Source organism: Amia ocellicauda, chromosome 3 (genome assembly GCF_036373705.1).
Source record: "Amia ocellicauda isolate fAmiCal2 chromosome 3, fAmiCal2.hap1, whole genome shotgun sequence".
NCBI classification, from domain to species: Eukaryota; Metazoa; Chordata; class Actinopteri; order Amiiformes; family Amiidae; genus Amia; species Amia ocellicauda.
In genome coordinates this window covers 39,701,426-39,718,308 of record NC_089852.1, presented here as the reverse complement: position 1 = coordinate 39,718,308, position 16,883 = coordinate 39,701,426, and the positions used below count along the sequence as shown (strand labels likewise).

Here is a 16,883-nt window from a genome sequence, read left to right as displayed (position 1 = left end):
ATTTTTCACTGGTAACAAAACATAATTTGTATTCTTATTTATGGTATTCCACCTGGCTGCAAATCTCTCTTTAAACAAAATGTTGAATCCATATTTTACTGGAAATAAATTAGTTTAAATTATAGTAAAAGTATTATCTTTTCTATCCATTTATGCAAGGTAATTGTACTGAGTTGGACTCTAAGCCACACCAGAAGTTGCTCTAATCCCCTAGGTTAGTACTAACATTATGATATACTACTTTATGGTTATACTAGGTCGAAAAGAAAAAACAAAGATGTATCTAGTCTCAAAATACAGACTTGACCTTTCCTCGCAAATGTGTATGTGGTGTTTATATACTTTTAAAGTCTGTTTATTGTATGTATGCATTAATGGCCTTTTGTACTGCCTTCCATTCTCTGCCAGCCCTTTACCTGTTGCTTGTGTTATTCTTACGTGCATCTGTTACCATTCACACTGAAGAGTTGGATGTTTTCTGTTTTTGTGCATCTTGAGCCTGGCCAGCTCAGAGTCGCCCATAAATTGGTTTCTTTGACGTTTCAGGCCCACTTCCTGAAGGCTGGGAACAAGCCATTACCTCGGACGGAGAGATTTACTACATCAACCATAAGAACAAGACCACCTCCTGGCTGGACCCAAGGCTTGACCCACGCTATGGTAAGAGACCATGTGCTGAGAAATGTGCCAGAGTGTGGGATTAAACTTCAGACTCTGTTTTTCTGACCTTTCATTAGCAACGCAAGACTATTCCAAGTCTTTATTCTTCCTTGTCAGGTGTTTATGGTGCCCTTGGTAAAGTTTATAATGTAACAACAATAGTAATAACAATCATTATAATTTGTAAAATGTTCTTCATTATATCTGTTTCAATACTAATTTAGGTTTCCATGTGCAGTTGTTAAGGCTGTCAAACATTTGAAAGGTGAACATTGTTGTTTAATGTTGATGGATTTAGACGACCTTGTGTTCCTTTAATCTTGGTACAAATCGTCCTTGTATTAATTGTATAGCAGATACCATCTTTATGGAAAGTTATGGTCTTTTGGGTTATGTCTTCCTTCAGAAGAAAATTCCTATCCTGTATATTTGTGTGTAGACCTACTCTTTATTACATACTATAAAGCTTTTCTTCTGTTGATCAGTAGCAAGGTTAACCAAACCTATTGATGTTGTGTTTTGATCAGAAAGCAGATTATAATTTCACTATAATTTCAGTGATTATAATTCACTTCCAGCCACAAGGTCAGATCTCTCAGCCACTTATCTTTTGTCCCTTCAAGCTCACTTGGGCTGTATCCACATGGTGCCTGTCTTTGGTGGTGTTGACCAGATTGCACTGGCACAGAGCGGGACAATGTAGCAATGTTGTATTTTTTCTCTGCACTGTTGCTGGAAGTCTGTGGCTGTTTTTATTTTATAATGTTGATCTCTTTTTTTAGTTTTTTGTACCATTACCATAAGGAACACTTAAACACACTAGTGTGTTGCTTTTGCAAGTATAGAAAAAAGTAGGTACTGGCATTGTAATGCTTAAACAAACCCAGATTCATGTATCTGCACTTTCTCACAGACAAGGATCTGATGCCAGTTCAGCAACACTCCGTCTCAGGGCTGTTTCATAACAGCACTGACATAATCACTGTAGAAACGTTACATAAATGGTGTAGCAAAAGGTGTCTGTGTGTCATCAACTGCCGTGCTCTTTCAAACCTGATTATAGAATTGTCTGTTGGGAGAAGGTGGAGTCCACCTTTACCTGTTTCTTGAAATTAAGGTTTTGTTTTCCAGTTCTTATTTATTTATTTTTTACGAGAATTTAAACCGATTAAAAGAGCCGTCTTCTACACATTTGTCGGACCGATTGTCAAAGATGGTTTAGCAAGGTTTTTGATTCATCCCTGACCCAGTCTCCTTCAGTTTAAATCAGAAACCGCATGTAGATTTGTGAGCAGGCCAGGCTGGGTGGGGGCAGGGGCTGATGGGTTAAACTCTTTGAAGATTTACAAGTGTTGAACTAACAAGGCTGGTGGGCCCCTGAATCGGAGAAGCAACATCAGGGAGAGAGCAAGTGAGGGAGAAGACTGTTAACACATGCCATGCCAGAAACAAAGTCAAGAGCCGGGGGTGGGGGGAGGTTTCTAGACGCATTTGTCCGAGGCAAATGCTGGGAAGTATTTAGGATGTTTTGGGGGGTGCAAAATCTTTTAACTATGCATCATGAGCCTGCAATGATTTAGACCATCAATACACTATAATATTTTACCATTACTCCATCTTAATGGGGGAGAAAAGCTATAGTGCACTGTAATTGGAGGACTTGCTCATCTGTTCATTTGAAAATGTCTATTTACTTATGAAGACATAGTGTGGTATTTGTTTATCGCTTGCAACAATTAACACCCTCCATTCTCCTAAATTTAACTTAACTAATAAAGATCCATGTTGAAAATCAAGATACCTATTGACTATATAGTTGTTACATTTTACTAAAAGTGTTTCTCATAAACTGCTCATTAAGCACATTGTTATTTGCAAGTTACATACTATGTGTCAGGATTATTCCAGACTTAAAAAAAAAAAAATACTGTTTGCATCACAGTTTTTAGACCTTTTTTCGGGCTTCATACAGCTTAATTTTGGTGCATATATTCATACTGTACTTTACTACGAACACAGTTAAAAATGGGTCTCTTTGTGCTTCTCCGAAATCTGATACATGACTGGGAAAACCAATGGAACATGCTACACTGCCTGACTGTGCTCCACTGTTCACCCGACCACAACATACTTCATGCACATTTGAATAGATGGGCTCTTATCAGGGTCATTCAGCTTATTTTTGAAAGTCCAAGTCACAAAGAGCCGCCACAATCTGGTTTTGTATCTAAAGCAAATAGCTGCCTTAATCGAGGCTAATTTCGGCACAGAGGAGAAAAGGAGCTGCGCGCCTTTAAAAAAAAGTCTGTTGCTGATAGCTGGTTTCCCTGCTTGAGGCCCATGGCAGGCAGAGCCCTTTTTCTCCTGTGGATCCCAGACAGGCTTGAGTCAGTGCCAGCAACTCTTTCTTCTGTGGTCGAGCTTTTAATCTGTTCCAGACCTTTTCAGTCAAAGAACTCCAGTGTGAGCAAGGAGGTGGGGGCAGGGAAGGGAAGGCAAAAGAGGAAGATTGAGAAAGAAAGGAAAGGAAAAGTGAAAAAAAAACAATAATAAAAGAATAAAGAAAGGCGATCGAATAAGCATGTGCTTGCCTTGAGATCCAGGCAGAGAGCATTGAACAAGCGGTGGGTTTATTGGGGTTCACTTCTGTAGGATCTAGGCATGCTGGAGAACGTCAGGGCCCACACATTGTTATGCACACGTCTGCTGGAGGGATAAAGAGAAGGAAGACATTCCAGGAAAGCTAAACCACACACGCATCACCCAGACTCAGGTTTATGGCCTGAACACTTTCGTTTTTATTAAATGTGCACATAAATACATTAATATGCAAAATAAATGTTTATGGAAACGTAAGCTCGTAACAGTCGTCACTGTATTCCCCATTTGTTTGTAGAACTTCATAACAACATGGGTGGAAGAAGGAATATTTATAATAGTCTGGTGTATTTGTTTTTTAAAACTAAATATTTAGTCGCTGTTTGGTCCTCAGATGTTAATTGTTTTCGAACATAAACCTTTCAGGGAATGGTAGTGAAACGGCAGCTGTTATCCTGAAAAAAGGTGGCCTTAAATGGGGATTTAGAAAATATGTAATTTTATTTACTAGAGACATAAACATCAAAGGCCACTAAATATTCTTTTGTGAGATTTAGGTTTAGGTTTAATTATGCCAATCGCAGGATTGATGATTGTGCCAGGCACTGTTGGGTGATGTGTGGGTCCTGGCAGCTGCTCCTGTGAGCAGTGGGTGATGTCACTCTTGTGAAGTGCTCGGCTCTTCCTGTGCCCTACTGTGCCAGCCATGAGTCAGGTCACTGGCATCACCACTGATGTGCCTTTGAAGATGGATTGGTTGAAATGTGAAAAGCTTTGATTTTCACATTTGAAAATGCTTAATTAAATATTATTTTTAGACTAATCCAATTTGGTTTTCTTAAAAAAAACATTTTTCTGTAAAGTTTTGTGTTATGATCCATCCCTCGGCTATACAACGTCCATCCTCTTACAAAAAGCTTAAATGTTTCCAGATCTGCCTCCTTCAGTTGAAGGACTGTTTTGAAGTTATGGTTGGTCTAGTCTCCTGAAGATATAAAGGAAAAATCGTCTATCAGCCTCAGAATTGCTTTCTTCTCTTCCGGCTCAACTGATCTGGATCTTATTACACAAAAACACTTTCACGACAGCCTGATGAATGTTCACCTTGGCTAGAAAGCCTTTTCTGTCAGGCCCTGGTGGATAGACCTTTTAGTAAGCTTCTGGCAGCAGCCCGCACCCTGGCTGTGGCCTGCGTGAGATTCTCGCCCCTGTCGGATACTTGCAAACAAGATGTTCAGATAGGGTTTCTTGTTTCTGGGTTGTTTTATTGCAGAGAACCGTGAACAAGGAAAATGGCAGACAACATTATCCCTCACCCGTCTCTTATCTCCCTGGGCCGCCACCTTCAGTGGGCGAGGCCTTGTTTTTTCTTATTTTTCTTTGTTCCCAGGTGGTCTCAGTTGATTTGTTTTTATTGAGTGCCGCTCCTCTGTAGTAAAATACACTCTCTTGATCTCCACCTGCCCATTTCAGAGTGTATCCTCACAATATGCTCCATATTTAGTTGGCATAGTTATGCAAGTTGATTGTAGTGTGTATAGGTATGGTGGCCATTTTGATGCTGAAGAAATGGATACAACAAAGAGCCATTTCCAGGTCTCTGCTTGGTGTGTGGCGAGTCTCAGCAACAGGTTAATATTGTTTCGGCAGCCCATATATTGGCTGGGATATAACTAGAAATAAACAATCTTCACCTAAATGACACTGACGGACCTCTTTTGTAGTGTTAATTGTGTATCTATGTTTGAAAGACCCTCCCCAGAAAACACCCCAATCTGTTCTGCTTTTTGTAGTGTGGATAGTTCAACAGTGCTGCTGACAGGGCAGGGGTTGCATGCAGCCCAGGCCTTCGCTGAGGGAGGGTCCATTATTTGCTGGTTGAACGAAGCACCTTCACAGCCAGCGGCGATGGTCCCTACCTTTCCTCGGCCATTCACCCACAGCAGGCTTCTTCACTAGTACAATTATTCCAATAAGCGTCTTCCCTGGGAACTGCTAATGGTGCCCTGATGGAGGAGTGGCCACACTACAATGCCCTGGCTCTCTATCAGATAAAAAACACATCTCAGGCAGCTGAGCACAAAAAAAGAAAGAAAGAAAAAAAGTGGGATGTGGGGGTGGGGAGAGGGGGAGGTTCTGCCAGCGTGGGAGGCAGGGGAGCCAGGAGGCAGGGTGGGACAGTCATTGAGTGCCGTAGCGCCCTGGGCTGTGTCTCATTCAACAATGGAGATAGTGTAAACAAACAGAGCCGTGTCAGTGATTGAATGGCGGTGATGAGAAGGGCCGGGGCAGAGAACATTGAATGAAAGCAGCAGCACATGAAAGCACAAGCAGCCCAGCAGCCCTGTTTTCATTGGTTGCCTGAGCGCAAAAGTAAACGGTGGACCTTATTGGCTTCATTACAGCAACACCCGGATGGCCAAACTGTTTATCTGATTGCATTTTATGTTGTGATGTACATTTCTGGAGCCCTAAACAGTATTAAACAGACATTAAGTAGATCATGCTTAAAATAGGGGGTGAGGGATCACTCTAGGGTGACTATTTGATGCAGAGAGGATTTTTTTTTTTAAAACCCTTCAGAAACGTAATGTGTGAATAACAAAGTTCCTGTATCAGAAGGAAGTCACTTCAATGCCTACTCTATCTCGCATGTTTATGTTGCTTGCTGACAATCAGGTTCTACCGACTGATCTTCGTACTATAGTAGACATCTCCTACTTTAAGCTAGAACTACTTTTTTTTTCTTCTAAGTGTAATGCAAATGATTTGGTTTAGCCCATGTGATGTGTTCTCTGGCTAAAAGCTGTACATTTTTTTTTTTTTTATGTAGTCAAAACCTGGGGACTTCAGCCTCCGTGAACCTGAATCCTGGCTGTTTGTCGTTGTGCTATTCAGGGTCATTTTTGAATTTGATCTTGATTTGTGTTTTTCTTAGGTGTGAATGTTAGCATAAAGACGACTCAATTAGTCCACAGGTTGATAACAATTCCCCCAGGGAGTATCGATGCTTACATTTGTAGGATAATAGACCGCAGATGAGCTATTGTATTTATTTTTTTTTTTTATATTGAAAATATATTAAGCCTATTCTTTATTTATCAGTGAGAACTTTGCACATTTTCCTTTGTAGGACATGGACTTCAAAAGGAGAAAGATACACATGGAAACACTTGTATCGTTTCTCATCTGTTCCTTGATTTGTAACAGATTCACTATGTTGGAAGTTCAGTGTATTGGTGTGTTTTTATTTGTGGGGAGAGGGATTGGCGTTATTTGGATGGTTTGAGTAAGATTTCAACATAAAGCTATTTAATTGAAGACAAAAAATTAAAAATGAGGGTTTTATTTTTTCCACAGTCCTGAGTGTTGACTTTCTCTCAGCATCTAATGATTGATTTTTTAAATTCTGGTTGGACAAAAACTACAAAGGGCGCAATACATTTAAAATTTTAAACCTCACTACCAGGAAGGACCAAAAAGAATAAGACTCGCCTTCAAGACCATCCTTCTCAGTCTTTCAGTTTTTGTTTTTGTTTTTGGTGCGTCTGAGTTGCCTGGTTGGTGTAGGAAAGTGTGCGCCTCCTGGTGGACTCCAGTGCTCATGGAAGCTGTGTTTCTGTGTGCGTTTCAGCTCTGAACCAGCAGCGGATCAGCCAGAGCGCCCCTGTGAAGCAGGCCCCCCCACTGCCCACCCAAAGCCCCCAGGGAGGCGTCAACCAGATGAGGCTCCAGCAGCTGCAGATGGAGAAAGAAAGGCTGAGACTGAAGCACCAAGAGTTGCTTCGGCAGGTGAGGCCACAGGTTAGAATCAACTTTCTCTTCTTATTTCTGTGTGTTGTCTGTCTCTGGGAGGGGGGCTGCTGAGAGGGTACACAATACAGTACTCCAGTAATGCTGAGGCAAAAAGCACAAGTAAATATCTAAATGACCGTCTTTTATTTGGAATGCAAGTGGTCTGCAGCAGATTAAAGTGCTGAAATGACCATATCGCTCTTGGTTTTTCAGTAGCGGCTCGGATTCAGAATTTTCCCAGTATTACTGGAGACAGGCTGTGTGACGCAGTGTTGTGTGTTGTGGATGGAGTACCTAAAATACAAAGCTGCCGTGTCTCCTCCTGACAGTTTTCAAAGCCGCATTTTACAATTCAGTGAAGGTGGTATCCTTGTAAACTTGCAAACAAAGAAAGCTTTTTTTTTTTTTTTTTTTTGAAAGGCAGTTCTGGCTGGGCTGTATCTCACTCACTGGAGGAGTGAAATGGTGTCTCTGACAGACTGCTTTCTGGAGGGGGAGTTCAGCTTGCTCCTCTGCAGCTGCAACTTCTGGGGAATGTAAACAAAACTACTTTCTTTCTGAAGCCTGAGTGTGGTGAAGGCTGAAACACGAAAGAATGAAGTAAACCTCCACTAGAGTAGAGTGTTTTATGTGTATGTGTAAAACTGTACAAGGTGGAGGACACTGCAGCTGTAAAGGGAAAGAAACCAAAAGTAAAATCATTGTTTGCGTCAGCTTTAAAAAAGAAACTATTTGTTCATGACCCTCCATTGATAAAATGAGCACGTATATTTGATTTGTTTGCTAGGGGACACAGGATTTTAGTCTAAGGAGGTTTTATTTCAAGACATCCTCACCCATGGCTTGGTTTCGTGTGCTCTTGGGAGCATTGAGGTAGTTGTCTGTTTGGCTTTATCGATCTTTCATCACAATCCCTTCCCCCCCCCCCCCCCCCCTTTAATAAGACGCACCTTAAGCTGGCGTTCAAAACATGTGCCTCTATTGAGACACTATTCATTCATCCCTAAATGGTGTCGTAGGAAAATGTACACTAATATAGGTTGTTTGCAGGAGGTTTCTGTGTTGCTCAATCTCAAACTCTTTAATAATTAAAGTTCGTTAGGATGCTGGATTGGGTTATGAGTTATTGCCTGAAAACATATCGGGTTCGTTAGGGGAATAAAGTTTATAGCCAGAGGTGGTTTTAAATTCTTAATTCCCAGGTGTGCTCACTGAGGCTTGATTTAACTTTTATAAACCCTTGCGAAACCTAGCGGCCTTTAGGGTTTCTGGTTCAGCAACGTCAGGGTGTGTTAATCTGTGTCAAAATACTGGCACTAAACTTGGAATACACATTTGAACAGTGTGTATCTTCACAGCTAACGCAACTTCCTAGTCTCTTCTTCTGTACAGCATCATCTTGGCCTCGGCACAAGCTGAGCTGCAAGTTGTATGTTCAGATATTTTTCCAGATGAATGCAGAGGTTTTTAAAAAATGTTGGCTTTTCCTGCCCGAGGCTCTGAATTTCTTCAACAATACCAAAAGATTTGCCCATCTGTTACCCATCATGTTCCAAATCTTAGCCAGTGCCTCAGCACTTTTAAAAGGCCTGTTTTCAAACTATCCACCTCCTGAAAGCAAGTACCATATAACTCAAATTTTGAACTCACAACCTAAAAGCTACCGAATGGCCAACCTGTTTTTAGGATTAAATTAGTGGTTCTTCTTGGCAAGGGGTTCTCAACTAGGTTCTTCTGGTTTTCATTGAAGACCTCCCTTTAGACAAGTTATTTTATTTCACTGGTCAAAACATGTGCTCAGGCCTTGATTCCCAGTTCCCCCAGTATAAACCGATGTGTCCAGCTCCATTGATCAGCACAGCTCATGTGTCCCGCTAAAGGCACAGGAAGTTTTCTGAGAAACCGTACAGACAGTGTGGGTGTTTCATTTCAGGAACTGGCTCTTCGCAATCAGCTGCCCACGAGCATGGAACAAGATGGAGGCACCCAGAACCCGGTCTCCTCCCCTGGGATGTCCCAGGACGTGAGGACGATGACCACAAACAGCTCGGACCCATTCCTCAATAGGTGAGTGCTGTGCGAGGGGGGCTTTTGCTTTCGGGACAGAGAGAGGCCGGGACCTTGGACAGTTTTGTGGAGGGGAAAGTCAGCGGCTCTGTATTTCTATTGCCCAAGTATAGTCTATTTTCTAAAGCTGCAAAGTTAATTTGTCCTTGGGTTATTCGACTGACAGCTTCTGCTAGTAAGGGCTTGTGGAGGGGAAGGGGAAGTGTTTAAGACAGTGGGATTTGAAGACTTGCACGTATTCTGATATGGGGGGGTGGGGATGCAGCACACAGCTGTTTAACAGCTGGAAGCTGCTCTTTGGGAGCCTGGTTTTGTTGATTCATGTTCACAAGGAAAAGTGAAATCATTCTCAAGAGATGAAATGCAAATGAAAGACGAAAGAAGGTTACTGATGTTTTCGTCAGTTCTTAGGTTTGTCTCTCATAAAGACACAGTGAGACTCAGGAGAGAGTGAAATGTGTTTTTAAAGAATGTCGTAGACTGTTTCTGATTTAAATTGTGGTTCCTTATAATTGACCGATCTTAAAATCTTTTCCTCTACAATGTTTGTCAGTACATTTGCAGGAAGATATAGTACAGTGGACAGTGCTTCTTGATCACTGAGAGCTGCTTTATCACAAACACTCATCAGAGGTTTCTGTGAGGAAATGGAAGCCTCTTAAGTCCCAGAAGCAAACAAAGCCCCATTTCTTTGAGTGGACAGTCAGCATATGGCAGTGATTCATGAAATCAGTGAAGGCTGGTCTTTTATTAATGAGCTTCAGAACAGCACCCTCTAGCGAATGTTTGGAGTTTGATGCACACGATTGCATGAGGGTTGTCTGTTACTTTGCTTAGAACTAAATCCTTCTTATGCCTTGGGGGAAACGGGAGACTTTTGTCAAACTTATTGTACCATCATTTACAGGAATGACATGGAAAGCAAATTTGATTGAACATTCTTATTTTTTGTTTTGTTTTAAAACAAATTCCTTATTTTAAGTTGGGTAAAAAGCTGATCTGTGTTTAAAAAATAAATGTAGGATAATGGCAATTCATCTGAACTGTGCTCCGAATATCAACTCCTCATTCTTTTAATGTTTTTGTTTCTGACTTTTAAAAAATCCAATCCTACTGAACGTTTTGCGCATGTGTTTTGAAAGTGTGTTATTGTCGTGCTAGCCCTGTGGGAAGTGAAAGGGGAGTCTGAAACACAGACCACTTTTCCAGATCACTAACTGATGTGGAAAAGCAGGCCTGAATAGCAATCGGCCTGTGAGAACATGTGGTTTACACAGCAGACGCTGCAGTCTGCATCCCGGACTCACAATGGGCTTATTCATCGCCAGCACTGCCAAATTCTGCCTACATATTTTATTTTCTGCTAATTAGTGAAGGACTTCTACCTAAATACATACTCTACTCACCCCCCTGTTTATTCCACTGACGGAAAATAAAGAGGTTCTATTCTTAGCGGCAGACTATTCTGAGACGGAAGACTATTTCCAGCACTAGAATGGAAACTTATCACAAATGGTTTGCGTTTTGAGCCAAAGTGTAATGTAAACTAATTGGTAAAGCTGCATATATGCGCAGACCTTAAATGGAAACTGAAAGTATTATTTTCCAACCCTTTATGGAGAAAGCCTTCAGAAGTGAGATCACGTTTGTGTACTTGGGACATTTAGTGATATTTCTTTTCTGGTTTTGTTTGTGTTAATGTGGACGGTAGTGTTTGTGGAGACCATGGTACGGTACTAAGAAAGAGAAATAAAAAGTCATGCTGGCCCTTTGTTTTCTTAAATATAATTTTATGCTCACTTTTACATTATACAATGTTGAGATGACTATCCTCAAATGTAGGAATCTGAAATGTGTTTTTCAGGATTTGGTATATTACAAGAAATACATTCAAGAAGGAGATCAGTGAGGCATGAATATGCGTCCCTTCTCGATTCCTGCATAATAAACCACTGGCACTGTGTTAACTAACCTTATCTTCTCCTGGTACATCGCTTTGCATTATCCATCGCTGGTCAGTTTGAATTCATAGTTTTATAGATGGCTGAAGTAGCAATACAAGAGCAATATGAAGTTTGAAACACAGATGAGAAGTTTGTACAATGCTTACACATTTTAATGGTTCAAAAGAGCCAGCAGACTATTGTATACTATCAGAGAAATAAACACGTATCAAAAAGGGGCAAAAATGCAAAGGGAGTTTAATAGAAACTTTGGTAACTGGAAGAGAGTGTTCCAAAGCCAGATACATGCCTCTCTGTCTGAAAGTGCATCCATCCAAGTGTAGCTATTTTATAAGTTATAAGGCGGCCAGTATACGAGGATTAATTTGCAGGACTTTAAACAAGAGAACCAAATACCAGAGGAAATACTACTTTTTTCACTAGTCCATAGATAAACACACGTATGCTGTCGCTTGTGCTTACAGCACAATTCTGTTTTGCAGTTTTCTGCCACTGTGTTCTTGACGTTTTTTCTTCTGTTTTCCAGTGGTACCTATCACTCCAGGGACGAGAGCACAGACAGTGGGTTGAGCATGAGCAGCTACAGTGTCCCCCGCACCCCCGACGACTTCCTCAACAGCGTGGATGAGATGGACACGGGTGAGTGGTCCTTCCCGTACACATCTTGGGAAGGGGGAGCAGCAGTCAGTCATAAAACTATGCTTAGCTGTGCCTTTTTATTTATTCTCATCCATCATCTCCCTTCTTTTCCTTCAGGAGACTCCCTGGGTCCCAGCTCCATGGCCACACAGCCCAGCCGTTTCCCCGACTACCTGGACACGATTCCTGGCACCAATGTGGACCTGGGCACGCTGGAGAGCGACAGCATGGCCGTGGAGGGCGAGGAGCTGATGCCCAGCCTGCAGGAGGCCCTGAGCTCTGACATACTCAATGACATGGAGTCCGTGCTGGCAGCTACCAAGATCGACAAGGAGAGTTTCCTCACGTGGTTATAGAGGAGCAGCAGGGCTCGACCTCTCTGCCACCTGCTGAACTGTGTGGATGTCCTTTGCAAGATGGCTGCCAAGCAAAATCTGGGAAGACGCTTTTCTTGTTTCTTTAAGACATTTCAGTCGCTTTTTCAGGACTTCCTTTACTGAAAGGACAAAAAAAAAAAGCAACTCTTGTGGCAGCACAATTCTTTCTACTTACTGACTTTGCTCGCTTACTTTTGTCTTGTTTTTCTCGTCCTCAAGGCTGGCCCATGAACTGACGGTTTTCTAAGGGTCCCCAAAGCCTTCAATTTTGTAACCATCAGTTTCTTCACTGGTTCAAGTATTGCCCCCCCCAACCCCCCCCCACACACACACACACACACACACATCCTCTCTTTAGAGCAAAGTGGGGTATTTGTGTGTGTGTGTGTTTCTTTCCTTAAACACTTAATCTGTTGTTAATCTACTATAAACTCTGCAGCCTCACATTTTGCATCACAGTGTGAAGCAGCGCAGTCTTGTCTCTTTTGCTTCTCGTGAATTTGCGTTTGGGAGCTTGAGAAACCAAAAATGATGTATCTGAGGAAAAACAGAAGGAACTCTTCTTGGTACTGATTTGGAGTCGAGACGTGAGGCCCAGCTTCAGAGGGCTGAGGGTCTAGGGGTGGGGGGTGGGCCGGTGTGGTTGGGGGCTTATAATCCTTGGATGCTGCTGCTTGGCTGTGCCAGCAATTTTAACTGTATCCTTGTCAAATCAAGTGCCTTCAATTCTCTTTTTTTTTTTTTTTTTTTTTTAAGAGAGAAGAAAAACACTATATTGCAGTTTTTGCAGCATAAATCAATATATAGAAGACATTGAAAAGATCAACCATGAACTCTCTTCAGCATTCGTGTTCAGTAATCAAAGTATATTTCTGTTTAAAGGTAATGGTTTTATGAAAAATATATATTGTAATGGGGATTAGATAATTTTTTTTTGTAACAAACCCTAGCTTCTTTGTTTTTCAATATTATTTGTCTAATTTGTCATTTTTTTAAAAAATTATTTGATCGGTTGTTAGATGAACATATATAATAGATCGAACAACCTTCTTTTATTGTTGCTGGTCTTGTAAGTGGTTTTTAAAGGCATGTAAAGAGAAATCTTTGCAAGGATTGGGTTCTTTGGCTTTTTTTCAGCACATCACTGCAGCGGAGTTACTCCCTGAGATTGTAGTTGATTAATTGTTTTGGTACAACTAAGTACAAGGGCTATGTCAAACCCTGGCAATATTTCCTACTCTGTCCAATGTTTTACCCATGAAATGAAGAGATTTCATTATTTGGCGAAATAAGACCGCATTATATGTTGTTTTATTTGTATTTATTTTTTTATAGACCGTTTTCAGGCTTTCGAGTTGCATTATGGAATATTGAATCCCACTGGCCAAGATCCTTAGAAACGACTTGCCAGTGGTGTTTTATTTGTACATAGTTGAGATGATGAAAATTCCAGGCACCTCTTCTTCGGTCATGCCTTTCATTTACAAAACTGTCGATGACATGTATATTTACAGGGATGGATTTAATCTGTTATTATGTGGCTCCGCAAAAGTCTACTTCCTGACCGATTCTTTGGGAACACTTGCCCAGTGTTGTGCTGAATCCGAAGCCACTAATAAGAGATTGTAAAGAGACGTGGACGATGGTTAGATGAGCAGGTAGTTAAGTTTACCAGTGTAGAGTAGCAGTTAGCTGGGGTTTGATGATGATCATTACTTCATACAAATATGTATTTTAGCCAGTAGAGACTTGACATAAAAACAGTGTATTCAGGAATTTTTGTCACGGCTTCCAAAGAGTATTTTTTTCCTCCATTTATGAGCAACAACAACAAACGTTATTGTGTAATCAGCCTTTTCTTTTTGTATAAGCTAAAAAAAAAAAAAGATGACTTAGGGGTTTTATGTCCTTTTTAGATTCATTTGTAGGATTAGGTGTTTTTAGGAGATTTTACTTTGACAAGATGGCTGTGTTAGGTGTGTAACCCTATGAGCTAAGAGTTGGGGACTGGAAAAGGTAAAAAAACAGAAAAAGAAAATGCCATCCAGATTATTATATTATTTTGTGTCTGTCGTTTACAAAACACTACAGTGGCTGTTAAGTGACACCAGCTGAAATGACACTTCCTATTTTTAACACTACATACTTGTAGTCTGACGTTTACATATTCATGAGACACTACAAAGGTTATAGTCCTATATCAGAAAGTACTGAAAGCCAGGCCTATGCTTTTATTTAACATTAAAATATCATTGATGGTTTGTTTTTCTTGTTTTGTTTGTTTTGAAAAAGCCAATACAGATACATTTACCCATATTCTCCTACTCTCTCATACTATCACAACGGTAGCTCTGGGAAATTCATATTAAATTAGGAAACTTTTTTATATTTTATGTTTGTTAAAAAGAAAAAGTCCAGTGTTAACCCATGGAAATTTGAGTGATAGTTTTATATTGGGCTTCACATTCAGATATTTGTTTGGGGGGGTGATTTTAAAGTATAGTATTGGTGGTGCCTATTAAAGAATAAAGAAACCAGTCAGTGTTGGAGTTGAATAATGCAACTGAAAGCAAATTATTTTCTGAACAATTGGTTGTACAGTGCAGCCTTTGCACATGCCTACTTTTACTACTTTTTTTTTTTTTTGTCACTTAAGCATGATTTTATGCATTGTAGTGTGTAATTGTCAGCATACATAATAACTGTTGATCTATCTGTGTATGTAGAAGTAGTACTAATCACACATTTTTAATGGTTTGGTATTTAGGTTTCCCTAAATGCACCCAAATTGAATTTATATTTAGTAATGATGATGATCTGTTGATTTTATTTTATTTTTCCTTCATTTTTTGTTTTGTTTTAATAGATGTATGTGCATGTATGTTAGAAGCATAAATTCTGTTACAATATATCTCTTTATATAATACTTTTTAAATTGGCCTCTTCATGTGGAATAAAATATATACTTTGTGGTAATGATTGTCTTGTGTTCATTATTGTGTAGCCTAGTTAACTGAATATCACCAGGGACCAGGTTCTGACTTGCAATAACTGGATATAGCAATATACTCTTATACTACTTTTCCTCAATAGCATAATAAAGTAACAATACATCTATAGGTATTGTCTTATGATACTGAGGCATTGTCTAGTGATGGGTGTGGGGTTAAATGTGTGGGGGTTGAATACTTATGCAAGCAACATATATTTTCAGTTTTTTTTTTTTTTCAGTATTTCCCAACATAAAACAATACAATAATTTACAATAATTGATTTTGTGTTTCGGTGTTTTAAAATAAATGGACCATTTGTAAGTCGGTAATATGAGAAAATTGGTCAGAGGTCCGAATACTTTTGTAAGGCACTGTGTGTGTGTGTTCAGTCTCTGAGACGTGTGTTTTTCTGTAATATTAAAATCAAACTATTTGTTGTTGCAAAAAAAATCTACCTCCATAACCATTGAAGCTATTTGATGTAGAAATGCCTAGAAAAACTGAATGTAATGTTTTCTTTTTTTAATTTATCAAAACAATTTAGCACTTTTCAAACAGGAGTTAAAAAGCTTTGTGGTTTGAGAACAATGTAAACACCTGCTGCTATATGCATGATATATAATAAAACCCCTTTAGTTTTTGCACATATGTTCTCTAATGGTTTAGTAACTGCCATCTCAAGTTGTTTTAAAGAGAGCATTATACAAAATGAGGAAAAACTCAAAACTTTAGATTTTGTTTATAAAACTTTTTTATCCTATTAATTGATTATCAAAATACTCATTGGTTTGTGCTAGGGCTGGGTGATTAATTTAATTGATGCGATTAATTCAAATGTATGTTCTTGCATGATGTGCAAAATGCCTGAATCGCGAAATCGAGATTTGATGCTATAACGTGCACAAGCACATTATTTTTGCCATATTTGCAAAACGCAAATCGCCAATTTCCACTACCATTCTCTAGGGCAGGCAGAGAAACAGGAAAAAAAGCATGTGTGCAATTTAAAAATGCATTTTTCCCCCCGATCGCTTCGAAAATAATTGGTTAGTTTCATTGTTTGGCTGTTTAAATGTTCATGTCAGATATTGCTGCTGTTTTACACATACATTGTTGCTATTCCTGCACAGAAAGGTTAATTAAACATAATAATATTGACTAAATTGACTTCTCATATGAAACTCAAATGTATGTGTGTATGTACATTACATGATGTGCTGTGATGTCAGAATAGAATTCAGAGGTGTTATGATGTCACTGTGTGCAGCCTGTAAGAAGACCACAGTTGCACTGGCATCAGCTATCAACTTACGCACTTACTACTACTACAGCAATTTACCGACAGAATTTACTACTTACTGAATTATTTACTTCCTAATTATTTACTACTTATTGAATCATTTACTTCCTAATTATTTACTGATAGAATTTACTATTTATTGAATCATTTTCTTCCTAATTATTTACTACTTATTGAATAATTTAATTCCAAATTATTTACAGATAGAATTTACTGCTTACTGAATTATTTACTTACTAATTATTTACGGATTAAATTGAATATTTACTGAATTATTACTTACTAATTATTTATTGACTGAATTGATTATTTACCGAACTTTTATTGAACAATTTCTGTTCATCGACATCTGCAATGGGTCAGAAAACCAGTGCCCAGTTTAAATCAAACACCCAGAAAGCTCTGGATGAGAAGCCACCGCCAGCAAAGAACACCCAGCTGGGTTTTGGCGAAGATGCAGTCATGATGTGAGAGAAGGAGAGGAAGAGCA

The 16,883-nt window shown here is 39.6% G+C and overlaps 1 protein-coding gene across 4 annotated transcripts in view; it reads left to right on the top strand.

Moving 5' to 3' along the window:
* Positions 1-15,076, top strand: part of yap1 (Yes1 associated transcriptional regulator) — a 40,427-nt gene extending 25,351 nt beyond the window's left edge. For 2 of the 4 annotated variants that reach the window (XM_066699402.1, XM_066699404.1), the window contains exons 4-8: positions 547-660; positions 6,893-7,050; positions 8,987-9,120; positions 11,611-11,723; positions 11,841-15,076. In XM_066699402.1, the coding sequence (XP_066555499.1) occupies positions 547-660; positions 6,893-7,050; positions 8,987-9,120; positions 11,611-11,723; positions 11,841-12,079 (758 nt within the window). In that variant the 3' untranslated portion in view covers positions 12,080-15,076. Of the gene's footprint in view, positions 1-546; positions 661-6,892; positions 7,063-8,986; positions 9,121-11,610; positions 11,724-11,840 lie in introns of all 4 variants that reach the window. The other 2 variants (XM_066699401.1, XM_066699403.1) reach the window with 1 other exon arrangement.
* Positions 15,077-16,883: the final 1,807 nt, after the last annotated feature.